A 24,299-nucleotide genomic window follows, 5' to 3' on the forward strand; every position below is an offset into this window, starting at 1 on the left:
GCGGGGCGGCTGGGCCCGTGAGCCATGGCCGCTGAGCCTGCGCGTCCGGAGCCTGTGCTCCGCAACGGGAGAGGCCACAACAGTGAGAGGCCCGCGTACCGCAAAAAAAAAAAAAAAAAAAAAAAAAAAAAGTATAATTTAAAACAACGCTGAGATATCATTTTTTACTTACCACATTGTCAAGTATTGAAAAGTTTAGTAATATTCAGTGTTTTGACCAATTGGAAGAAAAGACACTCACACCCTACTGTTAGAAGTGTAAAATGGTAAAATTTTAAAATGGTAATTTGTCAACATCTATCAAAATGTTTAACGTACCTATCATTCGACACATTACTTCCACAGACATATAAGTGGCTGAAGACATATACACACAAGAAGGTTCACTGCATCAGTATTTATAACAGTGCTACTGAAACATGTTCTGCACAGCAATGATAATCTACAGATGGCTTGTTATTCGTCTGCTGGGAGATCAGGGGCCAGAATGTAAGTCAACTACCCTTCTAAGAGCACTGTGAGTTCAGGTGACAATCTTTTTTCATAGAAAGAATTTCTTGATTAAGAAAACAGTATATTGATTTGTATTTTGATGAAAGCTCCTTATCTCGATGTGAAACAGCACTTTGAATAGCACTAGTTTATAATAACTAAAAATTGGAAATAACTCTTAAGTCCATAGGGGTATTTGTTGGATAAATTTAATAACCTGAAACCAAAATCCTACGCATTCATTTAAAATAAGGAAAGCTACATATAGTATATGTGTATATATACTGTATATGTATGTATACACACACAGGATGGAGTGTAAAAAATGTTGCAAAGCAGTAGGAATATAGTACCAAGTACAAGATGAAAAAGCACAAGGTTGTATGTACACAGAGTTTCTGGAAGCATACACAAGACGTTGTGAACCATGGTTATCTTTGGGATGTGGGATTGGGATCGTGGAGAGATAGGGCATGGGGCTTTTTATCTTGTGTCCCTCTATACTGCTTCAATGTCTCTACAACTAGCACAAGCTACATTTATAATGTTTTAAAACATGAATTAAAAATTTTTGTTTAGAAGTCATGAATCAGGCTCACTGCAGATCGAGTTTCCAGAAACTGGAAATTTGGGCTGAGATTTGTTTCAGAAGACTTTTTTTTTTTTTTTTTTTTTTTTTTTTTTTGTGGTATGCGGGCCTTTCTCTGCTGTGACCTCTCCCGTTGCGGAGCACAGGCTCCGGACGCGCAGGCTCAGCGGCCATGGCCCACGGGCCCACCTCTGTTGTGGCCACTCCCGTTGCGGAGCACAGGCTCCGGACGCGCAGGCTCAGCGGCCATGGCTCACGGGCCCAGCCGCTCCGCGGCATGTGGGATCCTCCCATACCGGGGCGCGAACCCGGTTCCCCTGCATCGGCAGGCGGACGCGCAACCACTGCGCCACCAGGGAAGCCCCAGAAGACTTATTGAGACAATCTTTACATGTGATGAATTTCCATGGAGTCATTTGTGTAAACATGTAACAACACATCAGCTTGTTTTTCCAAACTCAGAAATCCGTTTTTCTCACCTTAAAAAAAAGTTTATTATGGCCAATGCACACACCTCCCAAACCAAATTTTTAGTTCATCTCTAGGACGGGTCTCAAAGCTAGGAAGCGGTGAAGTCAGGACTCTATCCCTGCAGTGTGACAATCAATGACCTAATTCTGATCATAACTGTAATAAAGAAGCACAGGACCAAAAGACTCTGTACTCAAGAAGGCCCAAAGATGGTGGAACATAACAAGTCTTTGCAAAATCTAGGGGTCCTATATGCTTCACGGAAACCACATTCTGCTAAAAATTATGGGATATTAGGCCTTTCAGAGTCATCTGGAACTCATTAATAATCGTTAACATTTGTACAGTACCATGCAGTTTGCAAAGCACTTTTCTATCCACTGTCTTACTTAATCCTCGTAACAGACTTTTGGAGTAGGTAAATTTCATAGATCAAATTTTATAGATGCAAACACTGGGTACAGAAGGCTTATGCTTATTCCCCAAAGTCACTCAGAAGTGAAGAGGCAAAGCCAGGTTGCGCGGGCCCAAGTTCTATCACCACCCCACACTGCCTTCCAAGGCATGGTCGACCCAAGCGGCCCCAGACGGAAGAGTCTGCGCAGCTTGCTCTTATTTTCTGTGTTTATTTGCATGATGTTATGCCTTTGAGCTGGATGAGTTTAAAAGCAGACCATGGCTGTTGCCACTGTTTGCTAAACATTGCTACTTGGAGCAGGCAGAGAGTACAGACAGCAGCTTGAGTTCTTAGTCATCTTGAAGAGGATCAAGCAGGACAAATAGAGGGGAAAGCAATTCTTGCTGTTCGGAATGAAGGCACTGCACATGCTGCGTTTTCTATGGGCATGTCTGTTCTTCCCTAACTTCGTTCTACTTTAAGCTTTTCTCCAGGAATTTCAAACTAATGACAATAAATGATCTTTCTTGAAGTTCTAATTCTGATACCAACTTTTACCATTTCACTGCAGTCTTTCATTTCTCAAGGCTCTTTATTAAACTACCCACATCTCATATTCCATTTATATTTCTACTTTCTTGCACATAAACCCTATATAAGGGAATTAAAATTATGTGATAATACCTTCCATTTATCGAGCACCTATTAAATGCCAAGCACTGTGGTAGGCACTTTATATATTGTATATTATCTCTGAACCCTGCAGCAAAGTCTACAGGGTATAACTCATTACTCTCACTTTGCAGATGAAGAAGCTGAGGCTGAGAGTGACTGAGTCTGGACCCGACAGTGGTGAGTGGCAGAGCTGAGATGCAAACGTACATCTGTTCAGCCTCAAAGCCAAGGTTCTCGCCAGTGCACAGCACCCAGTGATAATGCGTATTGTATTAGCTACTGGAAGGAGGTTTTTAATGAAAATGTTCATTCTAAAGTTATGTATTTTAACAGTTAGCATCATACTTTTCCTCGGCTCTTCAAGGGTGGGTTGGTGGCCTAAGGTGATGAAATTCAACCCTAATACAAATGCAGTGCCCCGATATCATACCCCTGACCAACCTAAGGAGAATTACGGCATATAATGGACTCTTCTGTTCTGCTGCTCTCTCCACCTGGTCAACTCTCAAAGGAAAACAAAATTCATATGATCATTGAGGTCTAGAAATTAACTTTTATTTTAAATCTGTCAAGAACTCCTGGCAGTTATTAAATTTATTAAAATGATTACATATGGCAAAACAAAGAATAGAGGTAATTCTATTTCTCTACAACATAAATTATGAGTTAGAGTCTCAGCAGCTGACTCAGCATTGTTGAAGATGCTTTTAAAGGATTGGGGGGACTTTGATTTCCAGAAAATGTGAAAGCAGCAAAAGAAAAAATAAAGTAAAAGTAATTGCAATTGGAGCTATTATGCCAGGATGTGCTAATTATCAACTCGCCTTGATGTATTTATAGGCCAGACTCCAAGCTTTGGTATTTTAAAAAAATCATGTGAAGAGCTGTCCTATACTGGCTTGTCATCCATGGTTTATAACATAGAACAAATTTGTTGATTCTTTTTGAAAAGATGGTAAAAATGAATTATGACTAATTCAAATAAAAAAACAACCAGCATCCATTCATCTAACTGAAATATGTAAAAACAAAAACAATTTTATTAAAATATTTAATACCAGAATAACTTATAATAGTATGAAAAAGAGTGAAGTACTTGTCCTTAGTTTTCACTGACATGATCACATTTTCGAAAAATTGTTTTATAAAGATTCCAAAGTTTTATCATGGATCTGTAACTATTTAAGGATCTTGTAAACCAGAAGAACTCATACTTCATCTGATCATACAGTCATAACTTACATATCTTGCTTTGCACTTACTCTTACTGCAAACAGCAATTTAGAAAACAAAGTAAAAATATATATATGTACAAAATACTTTAATATCAAATTATTTTCATTACACTAAATAAACCCAATCCCCAAATGTTATGTTACATGAAAAAGTGTCCCTACAATGTATATCAAGACTGATACTGTCCATATATCAACTAGAGCAGCCTCTGGTTTTAAAAGCATTTTGCAAAATAAAGAAAAATGTCACCACGTGGCTGCACTGTTGGCTGTCATTCACACTCACAAAAACGCTTTCCAGTTTTAAAAAAAAATTATAAAATAGGTTACATACTCAGAAAAAACATCCCACCGTAAAAGAGACAGATCCTTTTTACTTCTCTGAGCACAAATATTCTGTTATATTTGGCATCCCTACTGTTTATTCAAACTTCAAGCCTCCCCAAGCTGATTAGAATATTAACGTTTGATTGAAAAAGAGCTTTCTTGATATTGATTATTCTCACTCCATGATAGTCTAATTTAGACACAAAATGTTCTTTCTTTTAATACATGATTTCACCTTAACGTCCTATTTGGCAAAATTCAGAGAATGTTTTGTTTCCCATATGTTTTCAATTTAAAAATCAATTTTGTGTGTATATGTATATTCACATCGAGATACATTTCTTTTATTACCTTGTTCTCAATGCAGTATAAGTTGTCCATCAGCAACTGTAATTTGAAATGGACCAAATAAGAGGTTTTTAGCTATTCCATATGAAAATCAGTTTCCATTACAAAAAACACTGAACTCTAATGCAAACAGGATTATGTTTTAAACCTAAACTATAGTTTTAGTTTTATACGGGAACATTTCGAGTTATTTAGATAATAAACTTTTTGAAAACTTCGGCAAAACTTGAGAAAAAGAAAATCCAAATCAATTCTGAAGAGCACTGTGGTGTCTTCCAGCGGTGCTTAAAAACTTTTTTTCTGATCACATTCATTGCCATTTTTCTTGAATGTACACATTATGTGATCCCCGAACCTTTTATTTTGGAAGTTTGTAACCAACCAGATATGCAGGCAAGATACATGCATAAAATTCTCACTGTCCCTCTGCAAAGCACACTGAACAATTTTAAATACTTAAGAATTTTTTTTTTTAAAGGAACATTTCATTTGGGCCGAACAGATTTCCAGGTTTTAACATGTGAATTAGTGAATACATTGCAAGGGCTTTCAGCAATTATGGTTTCAGTCCTGGCGTGGGTAGGTCCATCTGGAATGGCACGCACAGTCTAATGAGCATTGTGGTGTTGTCATTTTGAGGCACAGCTGCTCTACTATGCCCACGTTGCAGCTTATTTTCGGGAAAGCAAGGCACTTACTGTAATAGCAATGCAGACATTTTATGCATACTTGGAGTAACATAAAATAAGTTAATATTTTTGATTAAAGTGAGGTCTTATAATTTATACGTCTTTTATAGAAGCAACTAAGTGATATATTTAGGACGATTAAAAATAAGAAGAGGTTTGAAAAGGAGTCATTTTCACTCCTGCTCCAGCTGCTAGGATGAGGGTTTATGAAAAAACACTGATGCGAAGAACAGCCACCGATCTGAAAAGTGACAAACTCTTAAAACTGCTGAACCAGGGGCACTTTGACTGTCTTCACTTCAGCAATGTGGGACGACTTCTGGATAATGCAGCTGGTGGTCCCCTGCAGCTTGTCTTTTCCCTGTGCGAGATTTGTTAAGGCCATGGCTGCATTGATCTCCTTCCAGTACGTGTCGTCCTTGCTCGGTCCCTTTCTATTAGCTGCACTAGATTTAGGCAGAACAGAAAGAAAATGATCAAACTCACTGCAGCGTACGTAGAGAAGACCATCACTGAAAAGCACAAATGGCAAATAAAAACATACCGCTCACCTGTCACCCTTATTGGATCTATTTTCCAGAGTGTCTGTAAAGAAAAGCAAAAATTTGATTACTTTCCATTTTTGCTATCTTTTTAAATCTCAGGCCTTTCATCATTAATTACGAGGAACGAAAGTTCGTCAGGAAACATGTTGAAAATTGATTACACTTTTTTTTTTTTTTTACAAAGAAGATGTGAAAAAAAATCTCTTTGCAAAGAAGCAGGAATAAGATGAGAATAGGTAATAAAGAATAAAAAGCGGCTCTCATAAACATACAAACATCTGAGGTCAATTTGTTCTGAGACACTGATTGGGCACTTTGGTGAGAAGGGCGACGGCACAGGGAAAGAGTGCCGACTGTCCCGGGGCAGATTCTGGTCTCACCCCACCACTCGCCGGCCGTGTGCCTTTGGGCAGATCGTGATGCCGCATGAGGTCTGGGGTACAGCTTCCTGAACTATAAAATAAAGGGGTTCCTAGATGATCTTCAGGGTGCCTGTGCCTCGGCAGTCTATGATTTCATGGAAATCAAACCTTCATCTCAGAAGAAGGACTGGCAGATAGTCCCCTCTGGCGAGTTAGCCGATGAATAACAGACCCAGTGCTGACAGCAACGCAGGATTCCTGGCGGATTGGAATAAGCAGGCACTGGTCTGTGAGCTCCACACGGACCCCTCATCCTGCAGGACATGAAAGTCAGGCTTGCTGCTTCACTCAGAGCACGAATGTCTATCAAAACCGCACCTTATAAAGGAAGACGAAATGGGTTCTTGATCCAGATTAAACCTCTCTGGGGGAGCTCCTCTGGTCAAAAGAACAAGGTATCAGGAACACAAAAATAGACATGCTGGAGGGAGAGATTCCAGAGGGTAAAGAGGGGCAGCAGCATGGCACGGGAGGTTAGAACAGAGTGGGGCTGGAGCTCCCAGCAGCCTTAGAGACGCCAGAAATACAGCGGTTAAACCTCCGCCACCAGCACCACCACCACCAGCGACAAACACCATCGAGAACCTACAGAACGAAGCCCTGCACCCCACACGAGAAGCACGAGGAACAGGGAGTTTGCTCACAGCATCTTTGAGCTCCACGGCCTCTGGAAAACTGGCTTTCCCTGCCCTCAGTTCTCTCCCTTCGTTCTCCTCCCCTAACTCCCCGGCAGTGCTCAAAGCTAGTTTGCCGCGGTGCAGCCTAACCTCCAGCCCTGGGCTCCCAGAGAGTCGTGGAACTCGGAGAGACCCGGGGCGGGGGGAGATCAGGGACATGATCACAATACAGTCCAACCAGGGCGACTCTTCACAGGGACATGACCATGTCGACAAGGCAGCTAAACCTTGATGCCCTCAATGGATGAAAAGAATCAGGGAAAGCTGTTAACACATCCTGAGTCAGGCCAGGCAGCGTAGACCGGGAGATAGTAACGGTCACTGTGAGCTCTTTGCACAGCCTTTCACTCAGGGCCACCCTACCTACCCCGCCGAAAAAGAAGACGAGCAAACACAACAAAAGCGTGTAGTGAATAAATGGCAAGGTTGTTACGAAAAAGTAAATGAGATTAAGTGTGTCTGGCCCCAGATGGAACAATCAATGTTAGTCCCTTTGGTCTCCTTTCGTTTTAGGGATCTTTGGAAGAATAACTGGATTCCTGAGTAGTTGGTCACCCTCTGGAGCCCTGTTAGCCTCTGGATCTTTTGGCCCCTACGAGGTAGGCCTGGATGGTTAGCTACACCTCTGCTGCTTGATAAGTTTGGAATTATAATATTGCTTATGTAAACAGAAGAAAAAGAATGACAACTTTGAATTCACAGAAACCTCACAATCCTAGTTTACAGATCACGTCCTATGTGTGGGCACACTTCCAAGCACTTTGTGTCTTAGCTTGTTCAGCATTAGTGTCTGCTGTCTGTCAAGTCTTTCTCTGTTTGGTGCTATTAACTGCAAATCTTTGCTCAATAATGACAGATACAAGGCACTACCAGAACAGAGAATAAGGCAGTGCCTTTGTTTAGGACAAGAAAAGCTAACAACATTGGACATTTTACAGAGAGGAAAAAAAACGAGTTAGGCCTTTGCTCAATTTTGCCCACAAATTGCAACAATTCTGTTGCCAAAGTGAAGCAATAGGTTATGGAGATATTTATCCAATGGAAAGACTTGGCAAAAGCAGAATAAGTTCCATGAAGGTTAAATAACATTAGGGAAATAACAAAACATAATTTAGAAAAGACCGTGTAACTGATGCTCTGGCTTACGAACGAAGCTGTCTCGCATGTACACAGGGGACCAGCATCCAATTCCCCACCTGGATGGTCAACAGAGTGCAGACGACAGGAAGGAAGCCTGCGGCTGCCAACTCTGTAGGTGGAAGGAGGACACGTAGGTCCCTGGGAAGGTCCACGAGAGCTTGTTTGAGGTGAAGTGTGAACGAGGATGCTCTGCATCCCCGCAGCCTGCCAGAATCCTGCCACCAAGAAACAAGTTTACTACGGCCAACCGCGAAATTACAACACTCAGCTTACTCTTGGGGTGTATGTGTTTTACAGTTCGGTGCCTGTGAAGATACTTTGAAGTGTAAACACAGATACCCCGATCCCCATTTGGGTATTCTTAATTAGTTTCACGAATTTCAACAATGTCCTCGCAGCAAAGATGAATCCCGTAATTTCTTTCTAAGGCAGAGAGGGCACTTAGTTCAATGTCATTTGGTATGGATTCAGGTTCCTTTCCCAGCAACAGAAGAAAAGGCTTCATAAAAAGGAATGAAGAGAAGACACACTTTGCTTCTCTATCAGTAGTAAATGTTAAAACAGCATGTAACAAAGTTCGATGTCAAAGATTTCAAACCAACAAGCAAAAGCTGACTACTGGGGGGGTCAAAAGCTGCTTTGGGGGCGTCTCCGTGCCGAGGGTGGTTCTGGCGCAAAACATAAATTGGTGCTGGAAGGGCGTGCTTCTCCTGCTGCTGGCGAGCTGCCCGCGTCGCTGGGGTTCCGAGCATCCGAGCGCCACCTCCTGCAGAGCGGCGGTCCCCAGAAGCGCCAGCAGGAGGAAGACAGCAGACAGGGGCCCTTTTACTCTGAAACATTTCTACTTTTGTAGGAAAGCAAAGGACTATAAGCATCTGGCAATCTAGGGAGACTGTTTTCTATTCCTGATGCTGAGATGAAATCTGGGGAGATGCCCCTGCGGCTTTAGAGAACGGAGGTCGTTTGAGGGGGACTCAGACAATTTACCATCCGCTCATTCTATTAAATGTGCTAAATGTGAAATGTTCTGTTTCATGTGCTCTTTTCCTTTGAAGTATAAACTCACCGGCACTTATCTGGCTCAAGTATTCTGTGTCTCTTCGGCCAGTCGTCAGTATTTAAGCAGCGGTGGGTTTCTGGACCACCACTTGATGCCACTTCAGCAGACAGGAGGTCTCTCACCAGCCCCCTGCAGAAGCGGCGCCCAGTAGCTCAAGAGAGGACGTGACAGGAGCAGGAAGGGGTCTGAGCAGACGCCCGCCCGCCGTCACTGCCCAGGCACAGACCCGGGTCCGAGGCCAGCTCAGCTGCGTCTCTCACTCTGCAAGTAGCTTGGCTCTGCCGGTCCCACGTCTGAGCTAAAATGCCTTTTTAGATCCCAAGGTTCCAAAAATCAGCTACGCTGTCAATTATCATAAAAGCAACTGGTTGGCAGGAACAACTTACTGAACCAGCCAAAAGAGCGTGTTTTAAGACCAAAAAAGAAAAGGAATGAAAAAAAGAGATGCGTCGTTAGGAAAATCTTGGATGCTGTAAAACCCAAACCATGTTGAAACTTAAAATGGGGCTATCCTCAGTTTGGACATGTGTTTCCTTATAAAGTTAAGTAGAGAAACAATTATAAAGAAAATTCAGTTCTACTGCAACTCGAGATGTGCAGTCACAAAGCCCTGTGGGCAAAGTGTCCATTCAAGTTTGAGAAATGCAGTTTAGAAATATTCATTCTGATATATATTCCTGAGGTAATAATTCTAGTCATAAAATGAGACAAAAATATGGCCACATCTTTTGCACTGAGATTTTTTTTCAAATTTAATCAGTAAGTCCTGTTTTAAAATGTTCCACAAAATACTACTCACACCACTGAAAGGTAAATAAAATTAAGATTAAGAAAACAAGTATTTTTAATTAAATAGTCTAAAAATCATATATGTTTCCCTAAATTAAAATGGAAAGAGAGCTCCAGACGCTTGACAAATGTGCCTTCTCACACTTGGTCGGTTTTGGAGCCGCTGCTGGAGAGAGCAGATGTGCACAGCCCGGCTTCAGTGTTTCTGGCCTCAGGGGTCCCGAGAGACCCTGGCGCACAAGACCAGTTTCTGGAGCTATTTACATACTTGGAACGACTGAGATAAAGCAGGAGACTCTGGTGAGTCGGGTAGATATAAAGCCTCACTGAAGATTCTGAAATACCAATCGCTCCAGATTTGCAGGAACTCACACCAGACAGCATCGACCCTGTCTCTACTTCCCCACACACTGGATCTGGGCTGGGCTCACACACCCCTACAGACTGGTTCCACCGCGGCTGGACATTTCTTTACTTTTAAAAATAGCATTTGTTGTTGTTCTCTAATAAGAAAGGCATGCAGGTTCGCTGCAGAAAATCCAGGAAGAAGTGTAAAAGAGAAAATAGAGGGCATTGATGGATAACTCAAATTAATATTTGGATGTATCGACTCCCAAAGCAAGTTTATATACATTTTTTAAAAAGGAGTCATTTTGTACGTGTTTTAAGATTTTTTTTGATGTGGACCATTTTTAAAGTCTTTATTGAATTTGTTACAATATTGCTTCTGTTTTATGTTTTGGTTTTTTGGCTGCGAGGCCTGTGGGATCTCAGCTCCGCCACCAGGGATCAAACCCGCATCCCCTGCATTGCAAGGCGAAGTCTTAACCACTGGACCACCAGGGAAGTCCCTGTATGCGTTTTAAAACTTGCTTTTTCACTGAACTTCTACTTCTTCCTTACCCTTTTGTTAACAAATAAGATAATAATCTGTCATTTGGCTTCCCCTGATGTGGCAATGTTTTTTTTTGGTTTTGTTTTTTTGTTTCTTGTTTTTTCGCCTGTGAAAAAGAAACGGCTTGAAAGAATTCAAAATCCAGCTTCACCCAGTTTAAACTTGAATTTAGAGAGTCTTAAATGTTACAAGAAGGGGTTATCTTTAAAACAACAATTACTGGCATTTCATCATTTAAGCAATCTCAGTTGATAAAGCCACCTTCAAAGACCATGGCGAGGTCTAATGCATTATTTACATAGAAAGCCTATTAAAAACCTATTAAACACCTTTTCTATACCTTTTGCTAGTATTTTAGACCACAGAGATACCAAAAAATGACTTTTTTTCCTCCTTATTATTTAATCTGTAACATCAAAAAGTCAGTCCAAATCACAGAATAGGAAATTTAAATCTCCACTGAGCTCACCCTCAGACTTTAAATGAGAGAGGCATTTTAATATAGATGTGAGATCCCTAAAATCACTCCTGCACCGCCAGGACTGCATTACTGCGAAGTAACTGCTAGACAGCTGTTGCCGCATCACTGTAGGGGAAATGTTTGTGGTTATCCTCTCTTTGGGGTAGTTAGAGCTTTTGAATAAGTAAAGCTAAATCATCCCAAGTGATTTTGCTCAAAAAGGAAGGAAGAAAACCTACCCAACCACCTGTAACACTTATCTGTTGATGATTAAACTGCTTCTTCCAGTGCCGTGGACTGAAGGTGAGCTGCGCTTTAAAGCTTCAGCATGGCAGGAAGAGACTGCACCAAGACTTGCTGACTATCAAGGCTATTCCTCATGGAAGGATTAGTGGAGCCTTTCGGAATAGTGAAAATTATAAAATGAAACCCGCCTCATCTTCATGGATGGAGCTGGTATTTCTTTTCCCTTTGCGATATACTAAATTATTTATCCTGAGGCCTTAAAGAATGAGTGGCTTCCAAAATTATTTCAGAGTTTAAAGAAAATCTTCTCCAAAAATTAAGCCAGTGTTTCCTCCAGCCATGACTCCCACCATCTGGAGAAAGATTCTTTTCCTTCCTGCCACCTCTCACGTGGGCTGGCCTCTCACTATAGCTAATAGTGCCCAGATGTCCTGGATCCGCGGGGTCCCCACCTTCAGCTGCCTTTCTGTCAATGCATCCTCCTCTCTATCTCCTCCCAGAAAATAAAAAAGTTAGAAACCACACCCCTCTATTCTGGACCAATAGTGAAGACTGGGGTAGCTGACATCTCAAAGCTTTCAGGATAGGTTATAGTTCCATTAACAACAGCAGAACATCTTTATTGTTCCGGGAGCACCCATGACCGCGGCGAAACCTCTAAGTGCCGATGGGCTCCCTGTCAGTTAGGGAGCTGCAGAGCCTTCCTACGGCTTTTCTGATTATGCAGAGGAAAAACCTTGAGGCTGGTGGCTCCTTCTTAATTCCCAGCTGAACGTCTGTTCTGGTAAAACGCACAGTTATTCTGACCTCATCAGCCTGGACTGGAGAACTAAAGGCACAGGAAGTGGGACCTGTAACGTGAACGTGACTTTTCAAGTAAGCAGAGGGCCACCCAATTAGAATGTCCCAACTCCACCTTCCATCTTTTCCACTAACGATATTAAAGGTCCTCGATGCTAAGTTACTCTGTGCGCCGACTGTCTCACCTAGAAAGCAGGGCTAATTGCACTAGACTCAGGTTATGAGGATTTCAGGTTTTCTAAAACACTCAGAAGAAAGCTTAAGCATGTATACCAAGAACTAGAGAAATCCTTGTAAAAATTTCTAAAACTTAACCTCTCCTCTCACTGTATGTTTTACATCTAGAATATGGGGCTGAATGTAGTCATCAGAAAAAAAATAGTATTGTTCAGAGATTTAATATGAAAACCATTATGTAAGGATGAAATATTTTAACTCTGGCCAAAGCCCATGAGCTCAGATTAATGCATTAATTGTGCAGAATCTATCATCTTCAAAGATAAAATGGCTTTTCTGATGCTATTTTGTGCCAGAGTACTATAACATGCCAAGACAAAGAACACTGGAGCCACATTAAAGAATATCTACTAACTTTAAGTGTCTAATGGATTGCGTTACTTCATTTTCTCAAGGGGAATATTGGAGATGTTACCCCAAATGTTTCATCCACGCAAGCTAGGTTTCTAGCCAAAGTCTCAGAAAATGACTTCCTAACTCTACATGAATAACTTCTGTGTGTGCCTGTATGTTGCAAGGAGCATTAATTGTTTATAAAAGTGCTCCCTTCTACATGCAAGTTGGGCTACTAGTTCTGAAAACAGGGTGGTCTTACTCTCTTAGCTAAACTTTAATTTTGTCCCAATGTTCCAACACTGACATTCATCCTCTAAGTTCTGCAATAGCACAAGGGCTACATAATAGCTGCCACACCACAGTTCTAGGAGGTTGATGTTTAATAAATATGTAGCTGAATAGTGTTAGGTTACAACGTACTAATACGACTTTCTTCAGCAAAAAAAAAGCCTTTTAAATGGAAAAATGTGCATTTGCTATAATCTAGAAACTGGCTGGAAAGTCTGGCTCCATCCATGTATTTTCAAGCTCTTCAGTATCTCTGAAAAATCATCAAAAAGTACTTTTGCTTTGATATACGAACTGAAGTGTAGCTTTGAGTTGGCTCACATTATGGCCATGCTTTTCAAATTCCTTAAATTACCAGAAATGACACTTCAGACTAGGAGATCTTGCTGTTAAACCTGTCTGAATGCATTAACACCAGAGATGACACAACAAGAGCGGCGACGTTCGCCGACCCCTTGGATCTTTCAGAAGAGGTGCAAGTGACAGCTCTCTCCTCACAGTTCGTCTGCTGTGCTTGTTAATAGAAGAGAAGCATATTTTAGACATAAGATGAACAGTATTACCAGTCCTTCTCCTACATTTCAAATACATTTTGATGCTCCTAATACACTTAAAATGTTAAAATTATACTTGGCATGTCAGTGTTCTATGTTCACACATTTCTACATTTAAAGGTTCTGTGATTTTCTGCTTTTAATTTCAGAAACAGTCATTTAAAGTCTAAACTAGGGTGGGGAAGGACTTTCAAATGAAAATTGGGAAGATTTTTGTTGTTGGTGTTGAAGGTGGGAGAAGCTGAAAAGCAGGGAGAGGCGGAAAGATGAGGAAGAAGGCCTTGCAGGCCTGGGCTGTGGCTATGGGTCCGAGTGTCCCTAGTCTAGAAGTCTCCTGATGACCCAGTCTGACCAAGAGAAGACCAGATAATCACTAGGAATCTACACCCCAAACCATTCATTAAATTCCAGTGGCATATAGATCCTATTTCCCTGCTATCACCTAAATGTAGGATACAAGAAATTTCTAGAAGAGAGTAGGGGATATGTTGCTTTCACCTAACAAGTTGATCTATTTGGGGAGAAAACAAAAACATTTCATAGATCAAACCCACCTTTTTGTACAATAATTTCTCTAAGGCACAGGATGTATCTTAGGGCCATAAGAAAATAGTTGGCGGGTTCACTAGGAACAGGACGTTGGGTGAGTCATTTATGTGCACTGCATCTCAGGTTCACCTATAAAATGGAGATAACGGTAACCCCTCCTTCCCGGGCTTGCGGTGAGGATTAAATTAGGTGCCCAGGGTAAAGCTCGTGGAACAGAGCCTGGTGCACAGGAAGGGCTTCGGCGTCACAACAACCCTGAGTGAAGTGAAGCTGTCAGTCGACTTTTACCAGCTGAGGGGGCCACCCCAAGGTCCCTTGGGGGTGCCGAGGGTCCTATGGCTCAGTAGGATCCGTCGAGGCTGCGTTTAATGAACCAAGTTCCTGATTCTACCTTCGTATCAGTAGCAGATATAACATTTGTATTAGGAAAATGCCGTTCAGAAATGGGTGACTCTAGGTTCAAAATGCTTTTGTCTATTTTTGCTTAAACATGAATATAATACCACTTTAAAAATGCCCTTTTTTGGGGGGGGGATGGTGTAATAAAAGTTTACTTGCATTACTTTCCCCAGGTATTACAGTTTTTGCTATGCTGTGATGTATAGTTCAGGGAGAGTCATTACAAATACAAACTTGGGGATAAAGGGACCCAAGATTTTCATTGTAATATATTACACAATACTTCAGAATAATCAGATCAGCCTCATTCTTCTAACTGGAACAGCTATGGTAATAACAGACTGCTATGCGATCTGTGTTTTCTGTTTTGAAAATAAACACGTAGGCCCAGCTCTATATTGCTGTGACGGTGAGGACTTTTATTTTGGGGAGTCTTATATCTTTTTAAATTTTCCTTTGGGAAATAGTAATCCAGATGGGGGTCATCAAAAAGTAATTATTCAACCTAATGTGGATTTTTTTTTCTTTCTAGGGTAGGATAAAAAGCTTTTAAAAACTCAAGTAAACTTAGTTTCTGCTGCCCTTAGAAGAATATTTTGTTCAGGCCTGCCTCAAAAAGAACAGAGCGTGGTGTTATTATACATTGTGATGAGGTTTACAAACAGTTTTTGGTTATTTTTAATCTGTTATTTTTAAAGCAGCCCTGAGAGGTAACTGGAGCTATATGATCTCTAAAGAGGAACAGGGATAGGAGAACAGAACCACCATGCAAACAGCGTGGTCACCCCCAGGACCGAAATCACTGAAGTAGAGCTCAGTGGTCAGGATGCTGAACCGAGCAGTGACAGGGTCCTGTCGAGGCCTGCTGGGGGCTTTGCTTTTGAACAGGAGCAGCGATGGCAGAGCATCTGGGACCAAAGGGCTGAAGAGGATCGAAGCGCTAATGGTCATCACCTCGAAGCCACCCAGAGGTCCAGGGACAGGCTGAGACCTAGGAACGACCCTCAGCGTGTCTGCTGGAGGGTGAGCTGAGCCCCTTCTTTCTGCAGAGCACGTGGGTCCCTCCTGTGCTGGGACCACCACCTGCCACCGACGACCCAATTAGACACATAGGCTCCACACTACAGCCTTAAGCAATGCAGTCTTCAGCAGGGGTGTTTCTATCACAAGATAGTAAAAATACAGTACTTAAACATGAAGCAAAGAAACTGTAAAGAGAGAGAGAGCAAACACTCTTAGGGTCTTAGATAAAAAGAAAAAATACCAGAGCTTGATGACTACCAGAAAGAAGAATGAGTATAGCATACAGAAAAGTTCTCGTAAAGCCATTTCATGGAAATTTAAATGCAGAAGAATGGCATATTCGCATGACTTAAATATATTTAAATGCCAAGCAGCTGCCATACATAATGTCGTGTAAATGTCATAGCCTGTTTTAAAAGTAAATAAGACACCTCAAAAATAAAAGAGAAAACATATTTGTTTTAATCATTAAAAATGACTGATTTAGAGAAATGGACAATGAATCCAGTATTATTTTTGGACTAAAAGCAATCCTCCGTAATTCCTGATATTTTTCTACCCTTTCACATACTTCCTGATGACTTTAGAGAGACATATATTTTAACAATCAGTTGTGTAAACTAATTTTAAAATAAACAAAAGAGAGACAGGGAAAAGCATAAAGCTGTGCAAAAAAAGAGAAAAGAATCAAAAATTACATTTGTAGGACCGACCAGACCCACTTAGTCACACTTTGGGGTTTGGTGATGGGATATACTATATATACTCAAGAGTGATTTAAATATTCTCTGCAGACAGCCAGGAATAGTTGATGAATGAGCACACTGTGAAGAAGATCGCAGGCATCGCTTTGAATCAAAGGGCTACACAAAAGAGCCCGGGTCTCACACTCGAGGGTGAACTACATACTTTCATCATGAAAGCACAAAAAATTGCCCCTTCTTTGGGTAATGACAGCCAGGAAAATCTTAATTCCTTGCAAGATTCCCAAGCTCTCGCAGGCATGTGGTCTCTCCCCTCCCTAGTGGTGACTCTCCACACTCAGAAGGGGAGCGCAAAAGGGGCAGAACAGTTACTCACAAAAACTAGAGAGCTGGGAAGGCTCCTGAAACTACAGATGTGCCACAGCGTTGCTCACTGTATCCTCTGTTGTTTTAGAGGTCTGTCCTGTTAGATGCACACCCAGTTAAAGCCAGCAGGAGTGAGCCACTCATTACGCATACGGTTGGCACATGGGTCCAAAGCCAGGGGAGCTAAAAGCATCCATTGAACAAGGGAGAAGAAACCATCCTTCCCAGGCCACCACAACAGGAGCTGAACACAGGACGTTACAAACACGCAGGAAGAAGTGAGCCATTGTTCCATTCAGGCCTCGGGCGGCATTGAATCACACAGCCCTCAGCACAAGATGGGAATAGGAGTTGGTCGGTCGGGCTTTTTAGAAACTATATTTCTCTTATTTTCCAAACTCTAAGTAACTGGATATATTATCCAACTGATTTTCAGCCTACTGTAGGAGACAAATACTGAATGATATCACTTATATGTGGAATCTAAAAAATAAAACAAACAAATGTGTACAGCAAGACAGAAGCAGACTCACAGACAGAGAGAACAAACTAGTGGTTACCAGTGGGGAGAGGGAGGGGCAGGGGAAACTGCTGTGTATAAAATAGATGAGCAACAAGAGTCTATTGTACAGCTCAGGGAATGTGGCCATTATCTTGTAATAAGTTTTAACGGGGTGCAATCTGTACAAATACTGACTCACCATGCTGTGCACCTGAAACTAACATAAATACTGTAAATCAACTATACTTCAATTTTAAAAATTGAATCATCTTCTTAGAAAAAAATAATAAAATCATGAGATTAATTTTTAAAAATTTAAAAATAAAAGTTATTTTATTAGCTAGCTTATTGGATAATAGATAATAGATTCTTATTTGGACAAAAGGATGCACAAAAATCCTTTCTTTCATAGTGAAAGGCAAAGGAATCTGTGTTTGTGCTGATTTATAGGACCCCTTGGAGAAGCATAAAGAAATGAAGGATGTGTAATGATGAAAATGCACTGAATTAATTATTCACGAGTAATCATCATCATCATAAAAATAATTAGCAGGCTAGGAAAAGCAGAAAGTGGGCCCAGAAACGAAAAAAAGATGATTATTTTTATACTGGAGAAAGAAAAAGGAGGTAATGGGAGTTGTGTGGGGCAAGTGTTGAAAGCATCTGTCAAAAGGTTGCTTGAGAAATGGGAGTCCCAGTTTATGATTAATTGAAAAATTATTCAAATGGAAATTCCATGCTAATGTTAGCAGTCTTTAAGACAGAAAGAGAATAACCCAATTAGTTACTCAAATTCCTACAGCTGCTTTTAATGGGATTAGTGCCTTTTTTTGGTTTATCTTGAATTGAGAAATTGAGTGCACCTGTTCACTGCTAATCAGTGTGAACTGTGAAGGGTGGAATTCACTTCACCGCACTTTACCCCTCCAACAGTAACGTGCAATGGGGAGAGAGTAGATCTGGGACCAGAGAGCTCGGGTCTGAATCCCAGTACTGCTGCTTATTAGCATGTGGTTTGGGGAAAGTCAGTTAGTATCTCTGCGTCTCGTTTTTTTTCTCATCTGTAAAATAGACACAAAATACGGAACAATGAAGACTGTTGCAGAAATTAGTAATAATCACTGCAAAACACCAGGCAGCCAGGAATTCTCAATAAAGAGCAGCTATAATTATTCCACAATTGCAAACTCTTTTTGTAGTGGCAGCAAACTAGGATGCAATGTTGAAGATTTACCCTGAAATGGAACAGATAATGAATAACACAACAATTCAAAATAGTTTTTTTATTTGGATTGTCTCCCCTGGGTCATGGGCAGGCATGTTATGTCTCTGACACTCTAGTGTGGAAAATTCCCCAAAGGGCAAGACTGCATATTATGGAGACTTCAGTTTTGCAACGGCTTGGAGAAGGTCACTTAAGTTGCTTAGTAGCCATAATATGCAAAACATTAGAATGGAGTCTTCGATGCGAGTGAAAATGATGAGCATACCAGGGCAAATTCCAGGATTATGTCAGCAACTGGTCTTTCGCTGTTCATTTTTGGGGCTGGCACACGTAGCTGTTATTGGACTGGCAGCTTGCATGTGTTATCCACGCAATCATATAGGTATGCTAGCGTGTTTACTCTTAATTGCTCGGAAAAAGTTTTAAATTGTGAAGATCTTTACTCAAGATAGAATATGGCATTTGGATCTCGGGGAACAGCTTTGGAAATGGCCAGTTCTTAAAAGACAGGTCTCTAATCTTTGTTATTAAAAAATCTTTATGAAGAGCTCACTGACTGATACAATTCCACAAGGAAAAAAATAACTACTTAAAACATACATTACCTAAAAGACATTAATTGTATCACTGCTTTACTCTAAACAGCTGTACTTGGTATCCTTAAATTGGAGCAAGAATATATAGGTTATTTCGGTACTCCTGACGTCTCACCAAGACACCAACATTTATTAAAAAGTTCTTCCTGCTGCACAGCAGAATGGGAGAGATACTCAATTTCCCTTGGAATTTTTGTGCCATCTTTGGATGCCTGGTGCTTTCATAGAGAGTGGATAACAACACTACAGTGAAGCTGAACTTATCCAAGTAAAAACCAAATTTTTTGAGTATCAAATGGAAAATTACACTTTGTACACAGCATTTTCCCCTCCCCCCCCCCTTTTGGGGGCATAATTAAGGTCCAGGTCAACTTAACACAATTCACAGTGGTGACAATATTTATCAAGCATTTTGCAAGTCATAAATGTGCAATTAATCTCATTTCCTTTTTGTGCACACTTGTAGCATTTTCCCCATTTTACAACTGAGACTCAGAAAAGCTGACTGACAGGTCCGAGGCTAAACTTAATAAACAATAGGGCTAGTACTAGAAGCCCAATCTTTTAATTTTAAGTGCAATAGAATGGGCTCTTCTCCATGGTGTCTTCATTTACTGCTTTACAGGTTCATTGGTTGGTTCAGCAGACATTTACTGAATGCACTCTAAATGTCAGGCACTGTGATAGGCCCTAGAAATACAGTAAGTCCCCTACACACGAAAAAGTTCTGTTCCGAGAGCACGTTTGTTATTAAGTCCAACGAAGTTAGCCTAGGTACCCAACTAACACAGTCGGCTCTACAGTACTGTGTTGTAATAGGTTTATAGTACTTTTCACACAAATAACACATAAAAACCAAACAAACAAATAAAGAAAACATTTTTAATCTTACAGTACAGTCCCTTGAAAAGGACAGTAGTCCAGTACAGCGGCTGGCACGCAGGGGCTGCATCGAGGGAACAGGACAGAAGGGTTACTGACTGGAGGACAGAGGGCAGGTGGAAGACGGTGGAGCTGAAGCAGCTCGTCAGCAACAGGAGGCGCTACATCACCGCTGCTACGTCTTAGCAGTACTGGCTACATCACCGCTGCTTTCACACTTCCTTCCAGCCAACCTGGGCTTGAAATAAAGATACTGCACTACTGTGGTCTGCACAGTCCTGTACAGTGAAGTACGCAAAAGCACGACCACTTGCAGAGGATGCACGCACGTGACAACTAACTGACGTGACCGGACACGTGAACACATGTTCGCATCTTTGAAAGCTCGCGACTTGAAGGTTCGTATGCAGGGGACATACTGTACGAATTACAGATGGGTCTCACCCCAAGCAACTCACTGAGTAAATGACAAGAGCTCAGCGTGACTAGTGCTCTGGGGGCCCTGAGTGGGGCTCTGAGTTTGGAGGCACCCTCTGGGGCGGCAGAGAAGAGGCCGTGGGCAAGTGCGTCCAGCAAGCACCCTCCCCCATTCACGCCTGCACGCAGCCAGCGTCGTCACCACCGGAGCGCCAGGACACAGTAAAGACGGGCAAGCACCGGCCAAGGTAAAGATGAGCGGGCCCACTGAGGCGAAGACGGGGAGCAGTGCTCCAGGTGAAGGGGCAGCTGTATGAAAGGGCAGGGCCATGCCGGCGCCTGACCTCCGTGTCACATCTTCCTGAGCAGCTGAAACGGGTGAGGCGTGCGAAGGGGCAGGTGAGAGATCAGCAAAGGCCGGGTGCTGAGGGTTTCTGGGTTTGGGTGCCAGGAGAAGGAAGGTGAACTCCATCCCGAAAGGGTGTGCAACAGTGACATGATCGGACCCGGATTTCAGAACGACCCCCCTTGCCCTAGTGGAAGGTGAGATGGCGGCAGGAACCCAAGGCAGGAGAGGGGTGGGGAAGCAGGACGCAGCCGTGGGGCGCTCGCTCGGGGGCGGCCTTGCTGAAGAGCAGGTGGCGCCTCGGGGTCTGCCTGCCTCCCGGGACTGGGTGGGTGGTGATTCTCTGGGCCCGGGAGGCAGGAGGGGGAGCACGTTTCAGCTTGGAGGGCACGGCCGTCGGCAGCCTGACTGTGACATGCTGAGGGTAGGAAGTGCTCTGAGGGCCTTCGAATGCGGATGCTGATGTGCTCAGGGAGGCAGGACGCCGCCCTGAACGAGAAGAGGGCTCAGCGTGCCGCGTTACGTAGCAACATGTTTAGAAACACTGTGATATTATCTCCTCGAAGCATCGTAACACGGAAATCGATCAGCGTATAGGTAGAAGAGGTATACAAAGAAATAAATATGGATGGGTCTCACATGAATAATGTTTTAGCACATAGATCTAAATATTTTCCCGTATGAGGGCTAATATTATCCAGCATGTGATTTTAAAAAGTGTCAAATACCAAAGTCTTGAAAGATGAATTATTTTAAAAACTTTATTAGTCTCACCCTTTATCCATACTGCATTTGCTCTCAGAAGGAAATGTACACCCGAAGGGTGAAAAGAAAGAAATAGTTTCCTTAAGTGGAGAACAGAAAGAGCAGGGCATGTAGCTGGCTCCCTGCCAGTCAGAGGGTACTGAAAAGCTACAAGTTTCAAGGCAAATCTCTACTAATCCACCTTTTACCAAAGTTCTCACTTAAAGTCCACCTTCTGACATGAAATATTTAACAGGAACTTTATTTTAACCACGAAGTGCCCTTAAAAAAATGTAACATTGGGGCTTCCCTGGTGGCGCAGTGGTTGAGAGTCCGCCTGCCGATGCAGGAGACGCGGGTTCGTGCCCCGGTCCGGGAGGATCCCACATGCCGCGGAGCGGCTGGGCCCGTGAGCCGTGGCCGCTGAGCCCGCGCGTCCGGAGCCTGTGCTCCGCAACGGCAGAGGCCACAACAGTGAGAGGCCCGCGTACCGCACAAAAAAAAAAAAAAAAAAAAAAGTAACATCGGATTCCATACTAGGCTAAAAGAAGAACATATTAGGTAAGTGAAAAGCAACATGTATTTTTTTTTTTAAAAAAAAAGAAAGAAAGAAGTTAAAAAGGGCTTGTGAAAAGCATAAAGCAGTTAATGAGGATTTCCACTGAAGACCAAACGTTAATGACAGTGCAAAGTTTCTTTCCTATTGAGGACACATGCTTCTTAAAGAATGGATAAGTCAGTAAAGTCCATTTTCTAGTGGCATATTTGGAGCCACAATTTTAATCTGTTGAAATGGCACAGAGACAAAAACCAAAATACAAATAAACAACAACAAAGAAACGTTTTCTTTTAGAAAGAAACTCCATTTAATTGGCTTCCACTCTCGCGGTTTAAATTCAGTTCCTTAAGGGGGGAATAACTCCCTCAGGAAGGCAGCTTTCTGTTGGGTATGTGCACGATGTTCATTTGTCTTGCATCTAAAAATTAGAATATAACAAGCTTCTAATCATCACTTGTTAATTTGAAACAAAAAGAATTCTTCTTTTCCATTGAAAGCAGACTGTACTAAAAAAAAAAAAAAAAAGCATTCTCCAAGGTCATATGCTGTTGGCAAAGCTCAAAAAACCCTTATAGTCCAACTTGCTTATGTTCAGCTGTGTTTACTTAGACTAAACTTGACAAAGCCTGCGTCTGATTATCCTGAGCAGTCATCTGCCCACAGATAAATAGATATTACACAAACTTCTGGAGGGAATGACATTTGGCCTCCATAATTTTGGAATAATTTACTACGTACCCTCAACTTAAAACACCAAAATGATCCGCAATATGTTTGGGGGATCGGAACATAAATATTTCATTTCACAGAGGGAGCAGTCTCCATGACCTTCATGGATTTTAGGTGATTTACTAACGAAGTGGGGAACTGCTCTGGGAGGTGTGGAACTGTTCTGTAACAGGCAATTTCGAGGCAACATTTATTTCAGACTTTTCAATAACATCAAGATTTCAAGGGATTTCTGTAAACAAACTGTCACTTAAAGAAAAAACTTTCCATCAGTATTTCTGCATCAAGTCTCCAGAACAGAACATGCGTATAAAAATAAGAGTTAACTAAATTATTTCCAGAGACTACATGTTAGAGTAATGTTTACACTATTGGTAGAAAGCAAAAGCTTGGTGTTTTACCACTATTTCTTACACTAAATGCAAAATTTTGCTTTTGGAGTAATGTAAACCATTTCCATGTCGGAGAGTCTGTTCCTGATTACCTAAGAATTGATTCTGGCCCATCTTATTTACTTTGCTTGCTGTTATGTTTACATAACGCAAGATAGACATACTTTCCTCTCCAAACTAAGATTGTTTCAAAGGTGGAAGTACTCATTATATCCCCCAGCGATCAATCAATGAACCAATCAATCAACAGATCTTTACTGCCTTTTGCTAACAGCCGGTAATACAGTAGTGAGCAAGAAGGAGATGCTTTCTGTCCTCTGAAGTTTGTCTAATGAGAAAAATGATACGTTGAACACAGACTGTCATTTTCTAGGTTGTTCATTTTACTTTATACAATTAGGAAGCATGCTCCCCCACTGAAACTAACACATTTTTCCCCTGACTCCTGTCTTATTATTGAATTAACCTCGGGATGGGGTCCTTCATTTGGAATTGGTGGGTGTGTTAAGGGAGCCTCAGATACTCTGCTGTGCCAGCTCCCCCTAGCAGTTCTGGCTCTGTCGGTAATGGGGTTAGTCTCTGAGTGATTCATTTAATGCTCTCTATTTTGGCTTTTATTCTAATGTACTAAATTTGCTTTGATAAGCACTCTGTGAAGTGAAATAACGTAAACGGCGGTGCTGCTGCTATTGGAGCAGCTGCCGCTCACGCCTAATAAGCCAGGGTTTCCAAATCTCCCTGAAAGGACTGAATCCACTGATGGACCTTACGGCACATTCTCCCATTGTTTTCTCTCATGATGCGTTTGCTTTGTCGGTTCACAAAAGATGATTTTGCATATACAAATAAAGAAGGACTATGTTTTCAAATGTGCATGCCTTTAAAGATCATCTAACAAATCCAGAACACGTGCTGGAGACGGGTGTGTCTTCAGACTAGTATTTGTGAGAGACTACATTAAGGCCTCATTAGCTCTTAATGCAAAACTGCATCCACAATCATTCTAGAAAGGGCAGGTTCCTCAAAATTCGACATGTAGTCAGAGAAGGGAATCCAGGAAAGTGAGGGAGTACGAAGCTCTCTTCCGAAGCCCAGCCACGTGACAAAGCCAGAGGCATCTCCAAAGCCACAGATGTACCAGCAAACCAGGTGAAGAAGGCTGCTGCAGCTTGAAAAAGTAACTTTACCACCTT

General features: G+C 41.8%; 1 protein-coding gene across 1 annotated transcript in view; it reads right to left on the reverse strand.

Annotated features, from left to right (window-relative positions):
• Positions 1 to 4,503: 4,503 nt before the first annotated feature.
• MKX (mohawk homeobox) overlaps positions 4,504 to 24,299 on the reverse strand; it is a 59,539-nt gene continuing 39,743 nt past the window's right edge. The window contains exons 5-6 of the mRNA XM_024116396.3: positions 5,775 to 5,808; positions 4,504 to 5,669 (exon numbers count right to left, since the gene is read on the reverse strand). Coding sequence (XP_023972164.1) covers positions 5,483 to 5,669; positions 5,775 to 5,808 — 221 coding nt within the window. The 3' untranslated portion in view covers positions 4,504 to 5,482. The remainder of the gene's footprint in view (positions 5,670 to 5,774; positions 5,809 to 24,299) is intronic.

Source organism: Physeter macrocephalus, chromosome 11 (assembly GCF_002837175.3).
Source record: "Physeter macrocephalus isolate SW-GA chromosome 11, ASM283717v5, whole genome shotgun sequence".
In the NCBI taxonomy this organism is placed as follows: domain Eukaryota; kingdom Metazoa; phylum Chordata; class Mammalia; order Artiodactyla; family Physeteridae; genus Physeter; species Physeter macrocephalus.